The 21980-nt window shown below is 38.9% G+C and overlaps 1 protein-coding gene across 2 annotated transcripts in view; it reads right to left on the reverse strand.

Moving 5' to 3' along the window:
• The window catches only part of RAB6A (RAB6A, member RAS oncogene family), an 86452-nt gene extending 79913 nt beyond the window's left edge, over positions 1-6539 (reverse strand). Inside the window, exon 1 of one of the 2 annotated variants that reach the window (XM_060605672.3) lies at positions 5853-6539. In XM_060605672.3, the coding sequence (XP_060461655.1) occupies positions 5853-5922 (70 nt within the window). In that variant the 5' untranslated portion in view covers positions 5923-6539. The remainder of the gene's footprint in view (positions 1-5852) is intronic. The other variant, XM_060605671.3, reaches the window with a different exon arrangement.
• Between the last annotated feature and the right edge of the window lie 15441 nt (positions 6540-21980).

The raw sequence follows: 21980 nt of genomic DNA on the forward strand, positions 1-21980 counted from the left end.
CTCACAAACTGTGAGATCATGACCTGAGCCAAAATCAAGAGATAGATGCTTAACGGACTGAGCCACCCAGACACCCCTAAAACTATTATAAAATAAAAAATATTTTTTAAAGTTTTATTTATTTAAGTTATTTCTACACCCAATGTGGGGCTTGAACTTATGACCCTGAGATGAACTGAGAGTCCCTATGCTCCTCTGACTGACCCAGCCAGGTGCCCCTTACAAAAATTTTATTGGAAAACAAAAAACAGAAATGGAAAGCTGTTTTTGTATGTACAAATAATATGGAAAGATCTCTAGGATGTATTGTTAAGTAAAAAAAGAAAGGTGTGGAGTAAAGTCTGATACATCTTATATAAGAGAAAATAAGAAATTATATTCGTATTTGCTTGTATTTGCATAAAGAAATCCCAGAGTATACACAAGAAAACAATATATACAAACAATACATATGGCAGGAGGGGGTGGAGTAGAGAAAGGAGCTACCAGAACAAGGGTAGTAGTAAGTTTTCTCAGAGTACACCTTTTTATGTTTGTATTACCTATTAAAAATAGAGGGGGGGGAAAGTTATCCAGTTTAAAGCCCTAAGAGAAATGGATTAGATGAATTCTGAAAGTCTCCTCCAATTCTGTAATGTTCTAATTCAAGAATTTCAGCTCAAAGTACTTAAATTATTAGTCATTTATAATGTGTCTTCCCTGAAACCCCATGCTCCTGTCACTTCTTTATACCTTTTAACTCTATTTTTCTAAGCAGCTGCACTTATTACACTGTATTGTTTTAGATATTATATGCAATATTTCTTTTATGATAAAATGTAAATTTAAGCTTATGTTCTATCAAATCACTTGACAGCATAGTTTTACATGCACTTGTGTTAAATTAAAATAGTTACCAAGCATGGAGTGCCTGGGTGGCTCAGTAGGTTAAGCACCCAACTTCAGCTCTTGCAGTTCATGGGTTTGGTTCATGGGTTCGAGGTCAGGCTCTGTGCTGACAGCTCAGAGGCTGAAGCTACTTCAGATTCTGTTTCCCTCTATCTCTGCCCCTCCCCTGCTCGCGTTCTGTCTCTCTCTCAAAAATAAACATTAAAAAAAATTTTTTTTTTAAATAGTTTGAGCACTTCCCACGTGCCAGGCACTCTTGTAAATGCTTCACATTTATTAACTAATTTAATCTTCACAATAACTCTGTATTATAGTTCCTATTACCTTTAGAGAAGGAAATTGAAGCACAAAGAAGTCAAATAATTTGCCCAAAGCCAGTGGCCAGTGCTAAAATATGAAACCCAGACTCTGCTCTTAATCACTAGCTCTACTGTTTAGTTTTAAGGCTCCAAAACCAGATCTGGAAAACATTCTCTTTGACTGCCCTAACTTGCAGTATGAAGCTCCATGGTACAAATGGCTTAATATCATCTAATCCAGCAGTTCTCAAAGTGTGGTCTACTGACCACCAGGATCCCCAGGACTCTTCAGTAGAGGGTCCAATACCCTCCTGGGAGTCAAACCATTTTCATAATATTGTTATTTGGCTTTTTTCACTCTCGTTCTCTCATGAGTGTACAGTGGAGTTTCCCAGAGCCTATATGACACGTGACATTACAATAGATTGAATGGAGAAGGATCTGAGAATCCAGATATTTTCTCATGAGTCAAAGACATTAAAGAGATTTGCAAATTTGTAAAACAATGCCATTCTCTCACTAAATTTTTTTTTTTTTTTAATTTTTTTTTTCAACGTTTTTTATTTATTTTTCGGACAGAGAGAGACAGAGCATGAACGGGGGAGGGTCAGAGAGAGAGGGAGACACAGAATCGGAAACAGGCTCCAGGCTCCGAGCCATCAGCCCAGAGCCTGACGCGGGGCTCGAACTCACGGACCGCGAGATCGTGACCTGGCTGAAGTCGGACGCTTAACCGACTGCGCCACCCAGGCGCCCCTCTCACTAAATTTTTGTTTGCAAAATAGTTCTTTCATGTAATGGGTTTAATTATTTTTATTTTTAAATGAATTAAGTATTTTTAAATTTTGTTTAATTTTCAATAAATATTGATATAAACCATATGAACAGTTCTTCAGGGGCCTCAACAATTTGTAAAAGCATAACAGGTAACGGTATCTTGAGAAGAAAAGTTTAAGATCACTGATCTAGCCAATCTAAACTGTTCAGTACTCCTGATCCCTGATGGAAAGACACATTTTCCCTATCTAGCATGTTATAATTCAAAAGACCTGATGTAAAAAGAGTAACATAGAATGAAAAAATAAGCAGCACTAGGCCAAATATGTGCTTCTACCTGAGATATTTCCTAATTTGTAACCCTATTTGTAACATTTGTTTGTAGTAATATCTTCCACTATAAACCATGAATGCATTCCTAAAAGTGCCTCAGCATTTCAAGACAGCAGCCAGAGGTAGCAATAAAAGAGATTTCTTAAGGAAACTTCGGCTGTAAATTGTATACTCCAACATTCCTTCATTAAATCATGTATACTACTGAAATATAAACGCTAAGACTTGTTAGAAAGATTACCAAGACTAGTATCATTAACTTGCTCTCACACTTCATATACTGAAACAACTCATCTTCATTACAAAGCACAGAAGCTTTATTTTTGATAAGCTAAACAGAAGTCTACTTAACTCCAAATCAGTTCCATGAACACATCTTTAATAACATTTGACATACTTTTAGGTTCTACGCTAATAGCAAACAATTTAACAATAGCTTTAACTAAACAAAACTAATTCTTCTCAACCTACCCCCCCAAAAATGCAAAATCCTGGTCTCATTATTATTATTTTTTTTTTTAGCAAAATGGCAAGAGTTATAAAAAAAAAAAAAAGCAGGTTCCCTGCTTCCCAACCCCAAGAATCTAAAGTATCCCAGCATACAATCAACTAATGTAAGTATAAAATGTTATTGTTAAACTACTAAGTGCCTACGGGAAAAATAAAACATAGATTCCACCACAGCAAAGACTAATACAGGCTACTAGCTTTGATTCCTAGTAGATTCAACCATCATTCATTTACCAAATATTTCTGGTACCTACGAGCCTGGTGCTATGCTAGGCACTGGGGATACAATGAACAAAATAAGTTGTAATCTTCATGGGACTTACGTTCTGCTGTGGGTAACAGACACACACACACATACAAATAAGAATTATAAATGTGGTAAATGCTTTGCCACAGATTAGTTTTTGAAAGCTGAATTGTGGAACTGTAAAACCTAAAATAAATAATTCATGAAGAGTTACATCAAGATGACATGGGCTCCAAAGACCTTTACTAATGCATAAGAAAACTACAGACACTGCCCAGGAAAACAGAGATCAATCTTTCACTGTCAAAGCTATCGGATAGCATTACTTAGCATTATAGCAGCCTTAAAAGATAATTAACCCCACAGTTCCAGAGTTAAAAAGCATGTAAATACAATACTTTAGAATATCTAAGAGGAGCCTAAAGAAACACTGACATCTAAACATAATGTGGTATCCTGAACTGAATCCTGAAACAAAAAAAGATGAAAAGAAATCTGAATAAACTATGGACTTAGTTAATAATAATACATCAATATTGGTTCATTCATTATAAAAAAGTACCATACTAATTTAAGATGTTAAGAACACCGAGGAATACTGGGGAAACTGGGTGGGGCTATATGGGAACCTTCTGCACAATCTTCTCAATTTTTCTGTAAATCTAAAATTGTTCTAAAAAATAGTCTATTAAAAAAAATCTAAGATGACTTCAGGAACTACAGGGAGGTCATTGTCAAGACTTAAATAAAGTAAAAAATGAGAAGCCACGGAACTCTGCAATGTCATTTAGAACATAAATACTCAAGGAATTCAAAGGAAACCTTCAAATATCGAACTTACGATCTCTACTCATACTAAAACCTTCCTAGGGCAGAGATTAAAGGTTTCTTCATGCAAACTAAATAGTTCTTCATCACAACATAAGGCCGGCAATAACATCCCTAGAGTGCACAATAAGCACTTTAGATCCTATTTATCAATAATGACGAATACACTATATTTTACACATGGCATTGTCCTAAAAGTGCCATAAAACACCTAGACTGGGTTCACGCTCACAGGTCTTACCAAGTTAAAGAAACAAGTTTATACATGCTTCAGGAATATTCATAAGCAAAGAGGAGACTATCCTTTTCCTTGATAAGGAAGGAAGAGGCAAAGATTATATATGAAAAGAGAGAAATGATTTCTCAGCTCCAACTAGAAGCAATTTTGCAACTAACGTTAATCTACTTCAATGCCATATATATTAGTATAAACAGTTCAAGGTAGTTGTAAAAGCTCTGAATTTATATCAGTTATCTGCTTTCCAATCAAAAGAAATTTTCTTCCCTACAGCCTAATCTAAGGTACCTAGCAGGTAACTCAATGATGATTTAGAAGGAACTAACCTCTCAATGTGTGAATTTTAAAGATGGTCATGAAAAATGTAAGAAAAACAAAAAAGGATGATAATCTCTAAATTGTCGAGTGCCAAGTTTCTAATTTAGCATAAAATTGGAATCACAAGAAGTTATTTTGGAGAAAGCCATCACAAAACTATGATCCTGTATGTAATACAAAGTAAGCGACAGCAGAAGCCTGACCAGGTAAGTAAGATCACGCTACTCATCATATACTGTGGAATATTAAGCATAAAAGGGTCATTTAGCTGAAACGGCATTACATATTGAAATCTAATTTAGATAACCAGATGATGAATCTATTCTACTCTACTCCATTACTCCCTAGCCCCTAAGGAAATCCTACAAAACAAAGATGTTCGTTATTCTCAGGCCTTCTCTCACAGGAATCCTAAATATATTTATATGTTGAAAACACTCAGAAGAAATGAAATAATTAACATTTCCCCGGTAATCCCCGTTTGCACCGCCATAAAGAGAATCAGACACTGCTTCATGTTGAAAGGAGGAGAGGTGAGATGTGAAAAATTCCAAGTAAAACGATCATGACATAGCATCTGGCAGAGATCGGCAAAGCATCAACAGTGCCAGAAGAATTGTCAGGGCTCAAAGTCATGAGAAGAAAATGAGGTTTTCCAACAAGCCTCAGCCTAACCCAAGAAACAAAAATCACCACTACCGCCACCACCCCTCTTACTCCCCAACCACTCCATCCTCAAGTCGCCTCCAATTCAGACATATATCTTCCAAACTAATTCCCCACCCAAGGGAAAACCATCCAAGAATTTCTACGACCCCCCATTTCCCACCTCCCATAAGATCCGCATATCCCAGGGCCAAGCCTCTAAGGAAAACAACGCCCTAATCCCCCCACCCTCCTAGTCCAAGGTTGAAGAGGGTCGGTTCCCGGGAGCGGGGCTTCCCGGAGTGGGGCTTCCCAGGGTGGGCCATCACAGAGCTGACGAACTGGAATAAAAGCAAAGATAAGGGTGGGGCTCAAGGAAGGGGGCTACGGTTGGTGAGACGAAGGAGACGGGAGGAATAAAGGGATGGACAGCAGGCTGGGGCTGGGCGGGGTGAGGACTGGGGGGAGGGGGCAGACCGACGGGAGAGGCCCGGGCTGCGGCGGGGGGGGGGGGGGGGGGGTTGGGGGGAAGGTGGTGGAAGGAGACATCTGAACCGGGGACGGAAGGGTCAAAAATCTGACCGACGGATCCAGACGAAGAGGAGCCGGTGGCTAACAGAGGTCAGCAAACACCGGGCAGGGCTGGGGGTTACCACCGAGCGTAAACGCGAGGCCGGTAGAGAGAGCCTTCGCGGACAGAAGGGCCGCACTGGGGGCGGTGCGGGGAAGCCGCGGCCAGCTGCCAGGAGTGGGGGAGCCGCGCACTCACCGCTCTGCTCCCCCAGGAACACCAGCTTGAATTTCCTCAGCGGATTCCCGAAGTCTCCGCCCGCGGACATGATGAAGCCGAAGGAGCTGCCGCCGCCTCAGCCCAGAGACCTCTCGGACCGACGCTGCACCAATCGGCTGACGAAAAAGGTGAGAGGAAGGACCGGCGCCGAGCTCTCTTGGACCCTGCAGGGCCCGGCGGCGGAGCAAGACTGGAGGGCAGGACTCCTCCCCACAGACAGGCAGCCGTCGCCGCCGCCTCCCCGCAGAGTCGCCTTAGCACCGAGAGGCCCGCGGCTAGGAAAGGAAGGATGGCGGTGTCGGAAGCAGCCAAGGGTGGGCTCTAAGTTACCAAGGCTAGCGCCGTTCCCTTCTCAGCACCCGGCACCGAGACTGGGGTGAGAGAAGAGGAAGGTGGCGGAACCGGAGCCGCAGACGCGTCTGGGACCTCTCACGCGCTGCGCCTCAGCTCCCACAGCTGCCGCCGCCGCAGCCCAACCTGCTGAGTGCGCGAGCCTCTGGCGCGGCGCGCGGCGAGCCCGGGCGCGAGCGTGCCGCCCCTCCGGCCGCCGGCGTGCGTGCGTGCGCGTGCGCGCCACAAGCCAGCGCCTTCCTGGTTTAGCCTGCTCTCCCGGCTTCTCCTTCACAGCGGAGACCAGGGCAGGTTAGGTTGCCACGCCAATCGGGAGAAGTAAGGGGGAGGCGGGGCGGAACCCTGGGGAAGTGACGGGGGTAGAATAAGGAGCATGTACGTCACTAACGTGAGAGCCAATCGGAAAGGGCCAAAGGCGGGCAGAGATGGCAGTGAGGTGGCGGCGCGAGAACGCGCGCGGCCCTAGCGCTATGGAAAGCGACTCACGGTGACTACCATGCGAAGTGTGGCGCGTCGCAGCCGGAGGGGAGGGGAAGCGTGGGGAGGAAGGAGGCGGGGCCGGCACCTAGGTTGAATTGACCCCAGCACGGTGAGCGTGTGGTGTGAGATCCCTAAGGTGTCTACTGGGTTTCTCTTCTCCAGAACCCTCAGCCCTGCCTCGTATTCCTTAAATCTGCCCTTCACCCGTGCACCCACCCACCTACTCCATTTTTTTTTCTTATCATAATTCCTCACTGTTGCTCCCAGGAGTTTCATAACTACCAGAAGCAGAGCCTCTACATTTTTGCAGATGAGGAAATTGAACCTCAAACCTTCCTCAGAAGGAAATGACTTACAAAATCCACGAAGCCATAAAGTGGAACCTAGGTTATGTCTTTTTCCCCCATTGAACCTCTGCGACCTCATTATTGGTAAGCCATTCCACTTCCCTGACCTGGCTTGGTGTGTTAACAGCCTTTGTTCCTTTGTGGGTGACGCCCACCTTCCACTGTGCTAGAAAAGGATTTAGACATCATGTAAATCAAACCCTTCATTTCACAGATGGTGAAACTGAGGTCCAAGTAGGAAAACAGCTATGCAAAAAGGTCACACAACAAATTAAAGGTAGAGCCTGACCTTGAGCCTGAGTGTGAGGGAAGAAATATTTTAAAGATCACCTTTTCCTCCTGAGGCTAGGTTTCTGAATCAGTTATGGGTGGACCTCCCTTAAATTAGACCTCTGAAGCAGGTGCATTTTTCTGTGGAGAGGATCCATAGCTTTCATTAGATTTTCAATCCAGTTTATGACTCAAAAAATGAAGGTTAATGTGACAGCCAAGAAGAACCTCAGGAGACCCGACAACTAGGTATAATGTAGATGTAAGTAACAGGACAACTCAGCATAGGCTTTTAAGCTGAATGGGATCCTGGGAGAGAAAAAGGACTTTAGGCAAAAACTAAAATAAATCTGAATAAATATGAACTTTGGTTAATTACAGTGTATCAATACTGGTTCATTAATTATAACAAATGTTTCATACTAACATAAGATATTAATAATAAAGGTAACTGGGGAAGGAGAGTTCATATGGGGACTGCTCGGTTTTTCTGTAAATTAAAAACCTAAAAAAATAAAGTATATTAATAAAACATAAACAAAAAGTTAAGAATCACCAAATTAAAGAATTCAGCATCCACATCTCACCACACTATGGGACAGCATCCAAAAATGTAATCTCTATCCTCGAGGAGGACACTTTTAAAAAACTAGTATCAAAAAAACGTGGAAGGAGCGCTGAGGTGGCTCACTTGGTTAAGCGTCTGACTTCGGCTCAGGTCATGATCTCATGGTTTGTGAGTTCAAGCCCCACCTCAGGCTTTGTGCTGACAGCTCAGAGCCTGGAGCCTGTTTCGGATTCTGTGTCTCCCTTTCTCTCTTCTCCTCCCCTGCTCGCACTCTGTCTGTCTCTCTCTGTCTCTCAAAATAAATACACATTTAAAAAAAAAATGGGGAGTGACAACCTGGCTGATTCATTCAATAAAGCATGCAACTTTTGATCTTGAGCTGTGAGCTCAAGCCCAATGTTGGGAGTAGAGATTACTTTAAAGAAAAAACTATCAAAAATACTTCCCAAGTTAACAACAAAATAAAATCTTACAGGATCAAACAAGCACCATCTCAAACTCAGTGATGAATTGCTGAACTAGAATTAAGGAGAGACATAAATTAAGGGGGGCTTTCTATGAGAACTCAAAATACTGTCTATTCTGGCCTATCAAGACAATAGCTGTATCTCCAAACCTCCTTCCCTATCAAAATTTACTCACTTTTGGTTCCTCACAGCCAAGTGGCAAAAGGATTTTGGAACACACCTCTAAAATGAAGTGGACGGGGCGCCTGGGTGGCACAGTCGGTTGGGCGTCCGACTTCAGCTGATGGGGCTGATGGCTCAGAGCCTGGAGCCTGTTTCCGATTCTGTGTCTCCCTCTCTCTCTGCCCCTCCCCTGTTCATGCTCTGTCTCTCTCTGTCCCAAAAATAAATAAACGTTGAAAAAAAAAATTTTAAATGAAGTGGAAAATTGGGTGCCTGGGTGGCTCAGTTGGTTAAGCATCCGACTTCGGCTCAGGTCATGATCTCACAGTCTGTGATTTTAAGCCCTGCATCAGGCTCTGTGCCGACAGCTCAGAGCCTGGAGCCTGCTTCAGATTCTGTGTCTCCCCATCTCTAGGCCCCTCCCCTGCTCATGCTCTGTCTTTCTGTGTCTGTCAATAATAAATAAACGTTAAAAAAAATGTTTTTAATGAAGTGGAAAATAAACAAATAAATGATAAAAACCCAAGTCATGATATGGACATTTATGTTTTGTGTGTTGTTGGGTTTTTTTAATATTTGATTTAAAAGTAGCTTGTCAGGTCTGGTTGGGCCCTCCCCACCAGTAACCCAGAACCGTGGCACACACCAAGAGCAGCCCACGCCAAGAGAATATTCAAAAAGAAAACCTCTTGCAAACATAAGTGAGTGGCTATTTTTTCTTCCTGATGGGTACCAGGTTTTCATTATATTTCCTGAAATAGCTTTTAAAGTAACATCTGAGGATTGGAGCTATAATTACTTTGTACTTCCTCCAGAACTTTATGAATCAATTCCTCCCTGTTGCCTCCCTGGTCCCTGTAGTCACCTAGACAGGTGATGCTTTTCTTATTTTGAAGAGAGATGTGGTATAATCCACCTCTTCCCTTAGCTGTTTCAATATTTAAGCTAGCATTTTGCATTGACACATACACAGCCTCACTCTTCTCCGAAGTTGCACTCATATTTATCCAGTACTGTGTATAAGTCATATGTATTGCCTTCAGAGATCTTATGGTCTAAAAATTGTATATCAAGTGCATGGGGTTCATCAAATGGAAAGTTACTTGCGGGGGTGGGCAGGGAGGAGGAATTAAAGAGGCCTTTTTCCAGAGTGCTTTCACCAACACTTTCTGCTCCATGATTTCTTATGCACTCTTCTCCTTACCATAAACACTTTCCCCTCCCTTTCTCTCTCCAATTCCTACTCATCCTTTAGGTATCATCTTTCAAGTCTTCAAGAAGAATTCTCTGTCTGCTCCATCCCCACCAACAGTGTAAATACTTCTACCTGTCCTCTGCTTGTACCTTATTCTTCCCTATCGCTTAATTATTATTGTTAATTGTCAGTGTTCCACACCTGACTGTAAGCTCCATGAGGTCAGAGCTCATGTCTTGTATACCCAACACTTGCAGAGTGCTTGACGTAATAAGCACGCGACAGTTATTTGCTGAATAAATGAAATAAATGGGAGGCATTATTTTTAGCTTTCATTAAAGGATGAATGAGATTTGGGCATGTGAAGATGGAAGGGCGAGAGCATTTTGGAGGAAGAGAACATCACCTAAAATCACATTATGTAAGGACGCCTAAGTGGCTCAGTTGGTTAAGTGTCTGACTCTTTTTTTTTTTTTTAAATAAGTTTTCTTTATTTTTGAGAGGCAGAGAGAGACAGGGTGTGTGGGGGGGGAGGAGCAGAGAGAGAGAAAGACACAGAATCTGAACAGGCTCCAGGCTCCAAGCTGTCAGCACAGAGCCCGATGTGGGGCCCGAACTCACCAACCGTGACATCATGACCTGAGTCGAAGTCAGACGCTCAACTGACTGAGCCACCCAGGCGCCCCAAGTGTCTGACTCTTGATTTCAGCTCAAGTCTTGATCTCCAGGTTGTGAGTTCAAGCCCTGCGATGGACTCCATGCTGGGTGTGGCGCCGACTTGAAAAAAAAAATCACACTATGTAAATTGATACTACATTCCTTAACACCACTTATGAAAAAGATGCTCAGAACAGATTTGTGACTAAAAATTTGGGACAACGAGAGAGGACAGCTTTGGCAGCTCCAAATCAAAAGTATCTGGAACAGTTTTCTTTAAACAATTTTAAAGGGATCATTAGAGGCACCTGGATGGCTCAGTCAGTGAAGTTTTCCACTCAGATCACGATCTCATGGTTCGGTCCATAGGTTCCAGCCTGGAGTTGGGCTCTGAGCTGACAGCACCGAGACTGCTTGGGATTCTCCTCTCCCTGTTTCTCTGTCCCTCCCCCATGCTCTCTCTCAAAATAAATAAATAAACTTTTAAAAAGTCCTAAAAAAAAAAAAAGAGGTAGATGAGGAAAAACTGCCGTTCTTCTGCCATTAGATGTGATTATATAAGGACATGATATCTAGAGCATTAAGAAAAAACCCAACCCATTGTTGATGGCTGAGCTAAAAGCATCATTGAGCCATTGTACCAATCCAGGAAATGGCCTTCCTCTGGATATCTTTCTGGCAAAACAATAAATGTCTTTGTATTTAATAATGTCTTCAGATGTCTTCATCATTGTTACTTGCAGCTGAAAGCATCTGACATTCTCATCTTCGGATCTCTTAAAACATCTCACACAATTCCTTGAGCATCAGTTATGCAATACTGTGTGTGTGTATACATAATACAGTGATAGTTATCAAAAGGAACTGCCCTTTTCTGTTTACTACTCCCTAAAAAGAATTTATTAATCTTGGAGAGGCAGGAAATCAATAGAAGTAGAAAACTGCCCAGGTAAAAGGACTGTAATCATATTGTTCATATTTGAAACAAATAATAGCTCTGGCAGGAATTCAAATTCCATCAAATGTGAAGCCCTTCTAGCCCACTCTGCAGGTTATCATAATCATCACTGCTAAAAATAATAGTGGGTCAATATAGAAAGCATAAAAATGAAAAATGCTCAATAATTCAAGGTGACCAATGAAACGAGTAGAATTAACACAAGGTATGTTTTAAGTGAGTCTCATTTTTTTTTTTAAAGACTATGAGAAAAAAAAAAAGAGGAGGGAGGCGTCATGTCAAAATCAGTTTTCCAAATACCCTGACCTACAAAGATGTGCCATGGGAGAAGTATAAAGGTTATTCAGTCAAGGTGGAGGAGAAGGTGGTAAAACCTCAATGGAATCATCCTTCCTGTGATTATAGCCAATTCATAAGCTAAGTCAGAAGATATTTTTGCTACAGACTAATCTACAGAATCTATTTTTGATAATTCCATTTTGTTCCGTTCATGTGAATCATGGTCCTTGTTATGAATAATGTGATTTCTCACAGCCTTAGATGTGGGGTGTTACTTCCAGGATTTAAAATTGCAGTGGGGGAAGAGGTTGCTTCTTTTTATGCCAGTTCAGCATGTGTAATACCTGACACATTGCTAGAGCTCTCCTCTCCCCACACTGTATCCCCCACAGATAATAAAGTCTCCTCTAAGATGTATAGGAGAATGAATCACTCCACTTACCACTAAGAGATAATCACTCTCAGAGTAGAAGAGAACAACTGCTTCTACTGCTGTTTATGTAAAGAACAGAGCATCTTAGGACAGAAAAGTGGGACCAATACTGTTTGCACTAAAATGCCAACAGACTATACAGCCAAATTGTAACTTGCCTAAGAAGCCAAGAGAAGCCATCTTTTTGTGAACATTTCTCCCGATTTTTGAATAGCACAAAGTGACTAGGACTTATTTTTATTTAATTTAATTAATTTATTTAATTTATGTATTTATTATCTATTCAGTTTATTTATTTTACGAAGTCATTACATCCAGCGATGTGGCTGATATAGCTAGCTGAAACTATCCAGTGAGATAAGAAGCCACAACATCACTTGGGAAAATTAAATTAACTTCCAGTTACAGGATGAGAGATTAAAGATGTTTCTGCTTCCTTCCTTTTCTGGAATTGTTCTAAAACAAAAATAAAAAATAAAAATGCAAACTCTGGCTCTCTGTAACCCAGAGCCATAATATTTTAAGTTGGGAGACAAAGATAGAACAGCAGTAACTGACTAAACAGAGCGTAGAAAGGGCTCCTTGAAGGAGAAAGTAACAAGAAGCAAGTCAAGTAACCAAACAGAACCCCAGAAATGTTCAAGAATGTGAAGTACCAAGTACTACAGAAGGTAGGGGTAAGGAATGGGGCCAAAACCAAGGGAATTGTATCAAAGACTACATAAATAGTAGTCATGAACCCATCTGCATCTATGGAAGAATTAAACACAAGGGGCTCTATAACCAGGCACAGTGTACTAGGAGTACTAGGCTCAGATAACCAGGCATAGTGGAGTGCTAGGGTAAGGTGCCACCAGAAGATAGGGGAATTGATAACCAAAGGTCTCTCCCCATGCCCCTTTCATAACACTGGCAGTGTTTTATATGCCCTCCCCAAAAGACTGAAAGATAAGCTGAAACGTCCCAGAAAAAAAAGACCTGTAAATTTTGAATATGGGGGTAACTTCGGTAAAAAAAAAAAAAAAAAAAAAAAAAAAAAAAAAAGCCAGGTGAGGGGCACCTGGTTGGCTCAGTCGGTTAAGCGTCCAACTTCAGCTCAGGTCAGATCTCGTGGTTCATGAGTTCAAGGCCCACATCGGGCTGTCTGCTGTCAGCACAGAGCCTGCTTCTGATCCACTGTCTCCCTGTCCCTCTGCCCCTCCCTGCTTGCGTGCTCTCTCTCTCTCTCAAAAATAGATAAACATTAAAAAAATTTTTTAAAAGCTGTTTGACCACTAAATCATTCTATAATGAACCCTTCTAATCAGTAAATGCTACCTCCTCACATTGACCTTCCAATTAGTTTGATGTCTGCTATTAAAACTGAACAAACCTTAAAGGTTTCCCATATACTTGATAAAAGTCTCCAATATGAAACAAAGAAAATAAAACAAATAAACCAGCAAGAAATAAATAAGAAAGTCTATGATGAGAGAAAAGTTATTGCATTTATGAAAGAAGAACAAGATCATATTAAAAAAAAATTTTAATGTTTATTCATCTTTGAGAGAGAGACAGAGACAGAGAGACAGAGAGACAGAGCATGAGTGGGGGAGGAGCAGAGACAGAGGGAGACACAGAATCTGAAGCAGACTCCAGGCTCTGAGCTGTCAGCACAGAGCCTGATACAGGGCTCGAATTCGCGGACTTCGAGATCATGACCTGAGCTGAAGTCTGACACTTAACCGACTGAGCCACCAAGGTACCCCAAGATCATATTTTTTAAAAAGGAACACTGAAACAAAAACAGGCTTTCTTAGAAGTTAAAATTATAACAACCAAATTTTAAAAATACAATAAAAGAGGGGCAGTCAGAAGAGCATATGACTCTTGCTCTCAGAGTCATGAGTTCAAGCCCCACATTGGGCATAGAGATTACTTAAAGATAAAACCTGAAGAAAAAAGAAAAGAAAAGAAAAAAGAATTGGAAGATAACATTAAGGAAATGTTCCAGACAGCACAGCAAAAAGCTAAGAGATGGACAATAGATAATTTGAGGAGTCTTTAAGATTAATCCAGGAGATGGGACATACAAATTACAGGAATTATATGGAGAGAAAACAAAGAAAACTGTAGTAAAAAAAAAATTATAAAATAAATTATATAAATAAAGTTCTCACACCCGGGGGGCATGAGTTTACAGATTGAAGTGTATGTCAGTTGCCCAGCAAAAATAAAAGAAAACCACATCAGCTTATATCATGAAATTCCACAACATCAAAGACAAAAGGAGATCTTAAAAGTTCCCAGAAATTAAAAGCAGGACATATTGAAAAGATTGAAAACCAGAATGGCATCAACCTTCTCAATAATAACACTGGAAATTGGGAAACAATGAAGCAATTTCTTCTAAGTGAAAGGATTTTCCCAGCTATGCAAGGTCTCAAAAATTCACACTTTTCCAAAAAGCTATTGGAAGACCCAAACAAGGAGCTAAATGAAAGAAAAGTTACAGATCCAGGAATCATAAATCTTATACAGGAAAAAAGTAAAAGGTATTCTCAGGAAATGCAAAGAGTAGTCACAGGGCAACAGTTGTACAGCAGGCCTAGAGAGTAACCAGTAGAGATGGAGCAGAAAAATGGAAGTTAAATTTAACCACATAGGAAATGGAGTTGAGACAACTAGAGGAAAAGCTGCCAACAAGTGCAACAAAAACTAGGCAAATGGAAATAGCATCTTAGCACTATCAGACTTTTTTTTTTTAATTTTATTTTAAAGGAATCTCTACACCAATGTGGGGCTTGAACTTACAACCCTGAGACCAAGAGTCACAATTCTACTGACTGAGCCAACCAGGTGATTTGAGCGCTATTAGACTTTCTTTTTAAATTTAATTAATTAATTTGTTTGTTTGTTTGTTTTAAGTAGGCTTCACACCCAGCATGTGAATAAAGGGTTTTGAACTCATGACCCTGAAATCAAGACCTGAGCTGAGATCAAGAGTAACTGACTGAGCCACCCAGGCACGCCCCCACTATTTTAAGACTTTCTTAAATGAGTCATATATACACAAATATGTATGTTATTATACAAAGATACATATATTTTCTTGATTAAACAATTAACTCTTTTAAGTTTTAAAGCTCTTCTCTAATTCTTATAGTTTGCCAGTCCCTCATTAAACACTAACCATATGCTACCTTCTATTGTTGTTAAACTTCTTTCAGAAAACTATTTATTGAGTATCTATTAACCACCCTAATTTATTTACACTTCATAACAATGCAATGAGTTAGATACCATTATCTTCACTTAAAAAATGTGGAATTTAGAAAATCAGTAATAGAGCTAACAGGAGATGGGAATCACTTAAATCAGGAAAGTTACTGTCGTCCTTGACTTTTTCTTCTTCTGTATCATCCACCATCTAAGCAGTCACCAAACCCTATGAAAGCTACTCTTTAACATCCTTCTATTTAATTGTCTCCATATTCACTGTTACCATTAGTAGGATAATTTGAATGAATCTGGGCTTTCATGCTCCTACCACAGGCCCATTTCTCATGGCACTAGAGTCCAAAGGAACACAAAAATGTCACTCTCTGCACTCCACAATGTTCTCCAGTAGAGACTTTCATTATATCTACGATCAGGATCAATCTTGAAGAACTTGTCAAAAATTAAGATTATAAAGCTCTAAACTGAAGCTACTAAGTCAAAATCTCTGAAAGTATGGCTTTGGAAACTGATTTTTAACGGGTCTAGCAAGTGGAATTTTATGCACTTTAAGTTTGAGAATCAGTCTATTACTCCACACTTTCTTTGTGTCCTGGTTTGTCAATTTGATTATAAGCTATTTAAGGTAGGAGTGTGCCTGATGCATATAATGTACTTCCTGGGTCTTATATGTATTTGGTGCTCAGAAAAATATGCTAAGAACCGAATATTGAATCTATGTGCATGGCAATATATATAAAATAAGTTAAGCAAAGGGTGCCTGGGTGGCTCAGTTGGTTAAGCGTCCAACTTGATTTCGGCTTGGGTCCTGATGTCATGGTTCGTGAGATCGAGCCCCACATTGGACTCTGTGCTGATAGTGTGGAGCCTGCTTAGGATTCTCTCTTTCTCTCTGCCCCTCCCCTGGTTGCTTGCACTCTCGCTCTCTCAAAATAAATAAATATTTAAAAATAAAAAATAAATGCATAAAAAATAATAAAATGAACAAATACCATCAATAATCTTTAGAACTTATAATTTTTGTGGCCCCTGAGTGGCTCAGTCAGGTAAGCTTCTGACTCTTGATTTCAGCTCAGTCATGATCTCATGCTACATGAGATCAAGCCCCACATTGGGCTCTGCACTGACAGTGTGGAGCCTGCTTGGATTCTCTCTCTCCCTCTCTTTCTGCCCCTCTCTTGCTGTTCTCTCTCTCTCTTAAAATAAATAAATAAACATTTTTAAAAAAAGGAACTTATAATTTTTACTTGACTGCATCATTTACTCCTATATTAAGAGGGCATACATTTAAATGTAGAGTTGAATGTATATTAAATATTTACATAAATTATTACTAATTAAGATAAAAAATGTTACTAGAGACAAAGAAGCATATTTTATAATGGTAAAAGCATCAGCCCATCAAGAAGACATAACACTAATAAAGATATATGGACCTAATAATACACGAAGATTTAATAATAGATGAAGCAAAAACTGACAGAATTGAGGGAGAAATAGACAATTCAACGATAATAGTTGGACTTTAATACCCTACTTTCAACATGGATGCAACAAATACAAATGGCCTAAGATAGGCCTATCTTTATGGCCTAAGATACGGTCTATCATCGTATCTTAGTCCATAAAACAAGTCTCAATAAATTGAAAGTATTAAAATCATACAAAATATGTTCTCTAACTACAATGTAATGAAATTAAAAATCAATTAACAGGGGTGTCTGGCTGGCGCCGTAGGAAGAGTGTGCGACTCTTGATATGAGTCATGAGTTCAAGCTCCATGTTGGTTGTAGAGATTGCTTAAATAAATAAATAAACTTAAAAAAAACTTTAAACATCAATAACAGAAGGAAATTTGGGAAATCCACACATATGTGGAAGTTAAACACTACACTCCTAGGTAATCAATAGGTCAAAGAAGAAAGCACAAGGGAAATTAGAAAATATTTTCAAATGAATTAAAGAAAAACACAACACACCAAACCTTCTGGGATTCAGCAAAAGCAGTACTTAAAGAAAAATTTTAAACTATAAATGCCTATGTTGAAAAGAAAGAGGACCACAAATCAATGACCTAAACCTCCACCTTAATAAACTAAAAGAACAAACAAAAAAGCAGAAGAAAGAATATAACAAAGATTAGAGCAGAAATATATGAGATAAAGAACAGCAAAACCACAGAGAAAATCAATGTAAACCAAAAGTTAATCTTTGAAAAGTTTAACAAAATTTATAAACCTTCAGCTAGATTGAACCAGAGAGAAACAGAGAGAGGAAGCAAAGACTCAAATTACTAAAATCAGGGTGAAAGAGGGGACATTATTACCAACAATAGAGAAATAAAAGTGATTATACAGGAATACTATGAAGAATTAAATGACTACAAATTAGATAACCCAGACGAGATGATCAAATTCCAGAAACAACAACAACAACCATACAAACAAAAAACCCATAAACTACCAAAACTGACCCAAAAAGAAATCTGAATACATCTATAACAAGTAAAAAGAAAGAATTGGTAATCAAAACACTTTCCAGGGGCACCTGGATGGCACAGTCGGTTAAATGTTCAACTCTTGGTTTCAGCTGGAGTCATGATCTCACAGTTCCTGGGTTTGAGCTCCACATTAGGCTCTGCACTAGAAGTGTGGAGCCTGTTCAAGATTCTCTCTTTTTCCCTCTCTCTCTGCCCCTCCCTCGCACTCTCTCTCTTTCTTGAAAAATATATAAATAAACTTAAAAAAAAAAAAGAATTGTGTATCTGATTAAAAATACTTGATTATCAGGGCGCTGGAGACCTCAGTCGGTTAAGTGCCTGATGTCAGCTCATGTCATGATCTCATGGTGCATGAGTTCCAGCCCCAAGTTGGGGTCTGTGCTGATAGCTCAGAGCCTGGAGCCTGCTTCGGATTCTGTGTCTCCGGCTCTCTCTGCCCTTATCCATCTTGCTCTCTGTCTGTCTGTCTCTCAAAATAAATAAACATTAAAAAAAAAGTTAAAAAAAAACCAACCTGATTATCATTCATCCAACATAAAAATATAATAATTAAAAAAAAACTTTCCTGGAACTGGATGTCTACACTGATGAATTCTACCAAACATTTAAATTTGAATTAATACTAATCCTTTAAAAATTCTTCCAAAAAGTAGATAAGGTAACGCTTCCCAACTCATTCTATGAGGCCAGTATTAACCTGTTACTGAAACTACACAAAGACACCAAAAGAAAAAAAAGTAAACTACAGACCAATACTCCTTATGAATATAGACACAAAATTCCTCAAGAGTATACTAACATACCTAATCCAGAAGCATATAAAAAGGATTATGCACCATGACCAAGTGATATTTATCCTATGAGAATCAATGACTATATTATACCGTACGAACCAAACACAAAAATGCGTTATCATCTCAACAGATACAGAAAAAACATTTGACAAAATCCAACACCCTGTAATGAAAAAAATACTCAACTAGTAAAGGAAGGAACTTCCTCATCCTGGCAAAGTGCATCTATGAAAACCCCAAAGTTAACATCATACATACTGAAAAATGGAACGCTTTCAACCTAAGATCAGGAACAAGAATATCCACTCTCACCACTTGTATTCAACTTTGTATTTGAGGTTCTAGTCAGACCAATTAGAGAAGGAAAAGAAATAAAATGCATAGAGATTGGAAAGGAGAAAATATCCCTTTTTGCAGATGACATCATCTTGTATATACAAATTCTAAGGCTTCACACATACACACACACACACACAACTAGACCTAATAGTAAGTTAGTTCCATAAGGTGGCAGAATACTAAATAAATATACAAAAATCAATTGTATTTCTATAGATAGCAATGAGCAATAGAAAGTGAAATTAAGAAAACAATTCTACTTATAATAGCACCAAAAAAGAATAAAATATTTAGGAACAAATTTACAAAAGAAGTGCATGATATTTACATTGAAAATGACACAATAATTAAAGAACTGAAAAAAAATTAAAGAAGACCTAAATAAATGGAAAGAGTTCCCATGTTCATGGATTGGAATACTCAATACTGTTAAGATGAAAATACTCTCCAAATTGATCCACAGATTCAATGCATTCCCTAGCCAAATATCAGCTGGGTTTTTTGGTAGAAATTGATGAGCTAATGCTGCAACTCACACAGAAATTCAAAGGACCCGGAATAGCCAAAACAATCAAGACTGTAGTACTGGCATAAGGATACACACATAAATCAATGGAATCAAACTGAAAATCCAGAAATAAACCTACACATTTCTGGTCAATTGATTTACAACATGGTGCCAAGACAACTTACAGGAAAAGAGTATGGTCTTTTCAAAAATTGGTGCTTGACTGGAGAGTGTGATGCTAAGTGAAATAAGCCATACGGAGAAAGACAGATACCATATTGTTTCACTCTTATGTGGATCCTGAGAAACGTAACAGAAACCCATGGGGGAGGGGAAGGAAAAAAAAAAAAAGAGGTTAGAGTGGGAGAGAGCCAAAGCATAAGAGTCTGTTAAAAACTGAGAACAAACTGAGGGTTGATGGGGGGTGGGAGGGAGGGCAGGGTGGGTGATGGGTATTGAGGAGGGCACCTTTTGGGATGAGCACTGGGTGTTGTATGGAAACCAATTTGACAGTAAATTTCATATATTAAAAAATAAAAAAAATAAATAAAAAAAAATAAAAAAATTTAAAAAAAAAGATAAAAAAAATTGGTGCTTGGACAACTGTATATCCATTATATACAGATTGTACATATATATAATCAAAAAAATTAAAAAGGGGCCTCTGGCTGGTTCAGTTGGTAGAGCATGTGACTCTTAATCTCAGGGTTGTGAGTTCAAGCCCCATGTTGGGAGTAGAGATTACTTTAAAATAAACAAATAAATAATTGATTAATTAAAAATGGATCAAAGACTTAAAAGTAAGAGCTAAAATTATAAAACTCTTAGAAGAAAATATAGGTGTAAATCTGTATGATCTTAGATTTAGAATGATATTTTAGATCTGACACCAAAAGCACAAGCAATGAAGAAAGAATAGATAAATTAACATTAAAATTTAAAACTTTTATGCACCAAAGAGTACTATCAAGAAAGTGAAAAGATAACACTCAGAATGGAGAAAATATTTACAAATCATAGATCTGGTAAAGGTCTAGTATCCAGAATATATAAAGAACTTTTTTAACTTTTTTTTTAATGTTTATTTTTGAGACACAGAGAGACAGAGAGAGAGGGAGACACAGAATCCGAAGTAGACTCCAGGCTCCAAGATGTCAGCACAGAGCCTGACACAGGGCTCGAACTCACAAACTGTGAGATCATGACCTGAGCTGAAGTCGGATGCTTAACCGACTGAGACACCCAGGCACCCCTAAAGAATTTTTTTAAAAAAGATTTTATTTTATTTTTTGAGTAATTTCTATACCCAACATGGGACTGGAACTCACAACCCCAAGGTCAGGATCACATGCTCCACTGACTTAGCCATCCAGGTGCCCCAAGAATATATAAAGAACTTTTATAACTCAACAATAAAAAGACAACCCAATTAAAAATGGACAAAGAATTGAACACACACTTCTCCAAAGAAGACATATAAATGGCAAATAACCACATGAAAATACATTCAATATAATTAGCTATTGGAGAAATGCAAATAAAAAAATATAATGAGATACCACCTTACAAGTGGCTATAATAAAAAAAACCAGAAAACAAGAATTAGAATTAATGTAGAGAAATTCAAACTTTCATACATTACTTTTGGGAATATAAAAGGGTGCAACCACTTTGGAAATCAGTTTGGTACTTCCCCACAATCTTAAACATATGGTTACCATATGACTCAACAATTGTACTTCTAGGTATACATCCAAGAGAATTGGAAACATATGTCCACACAAAAACTTTCACACTAAGGTTTACAGGAGCATTATTCTTAATATCCAAAAAGCAGAAACAACTCAAATTTCTATCAATTGATGAATGGGTAAACAAAATCAGATATATCCATATGATGGAGTATTATTTAGCCACAAAAAGGAATGAAGTGCTGATACATAAAACAACATGGATAAACCTTGAAAACATGCTAAGAACCTGGATGCAAAAGGCCTCATATTAGCTTTTCCTTTTGGGGATGATGAAAAGATCTGGAATTAGATAGTGGTGATGGCTGTGCAACATTGTGAATCAATACAAACCGCTGAACTATATACACTTTAGAAGGGTGAATGTTATGATACGTGAATCATCTTTCAATTAAAAAAGTAAACATAAGTACAATAGTTTATGTTATACAGAAGCATTGTCACAGGTATGGTTTCTTCTTTATTTCTTATTTCTTTATTAAAAAAAATTTTTTTAAGTAACCTCTACACACAACGGGGGGCTCAAACTCACAACCCCGAGATCAAGAGTTGTATGCTCCATTGACGAAGCCATCTATGCAACCCTTCTTCTTTATGCTAATCGAAGGTAGGATGAAAAAGGGGTTTTAATGTTCATGTTAACTGATGTTTATGTTAAATATTCATGTTTCTGGAAAAATCAAAACTATGGAGACAGTAAAAGGATCAGTGGTTGTCAGGGGTTCAGAGAGGAAGGGTTGAAGAGATAATTTTAGGGCACTGAAATTACTCTGTATGATATTAAAATGGTAGATATATATCATTATACATTTGTCCAAATTCAGAAAAT

This window comes from Panthera onca, chromosome D1, assembly GCF_046562875.1.
Source record: "Panthera onca isolate mPanOnc1 chromosome D1, mPanOnc1 haplotype 2, whole genome shotgun sequence".
In the NCBI taxonomy this organism is placed as follows: Eukaryota; Metazoa; Chordata; class Mammalia; order Carnivora; family Felidae; genus Panthera; species Panthera onca.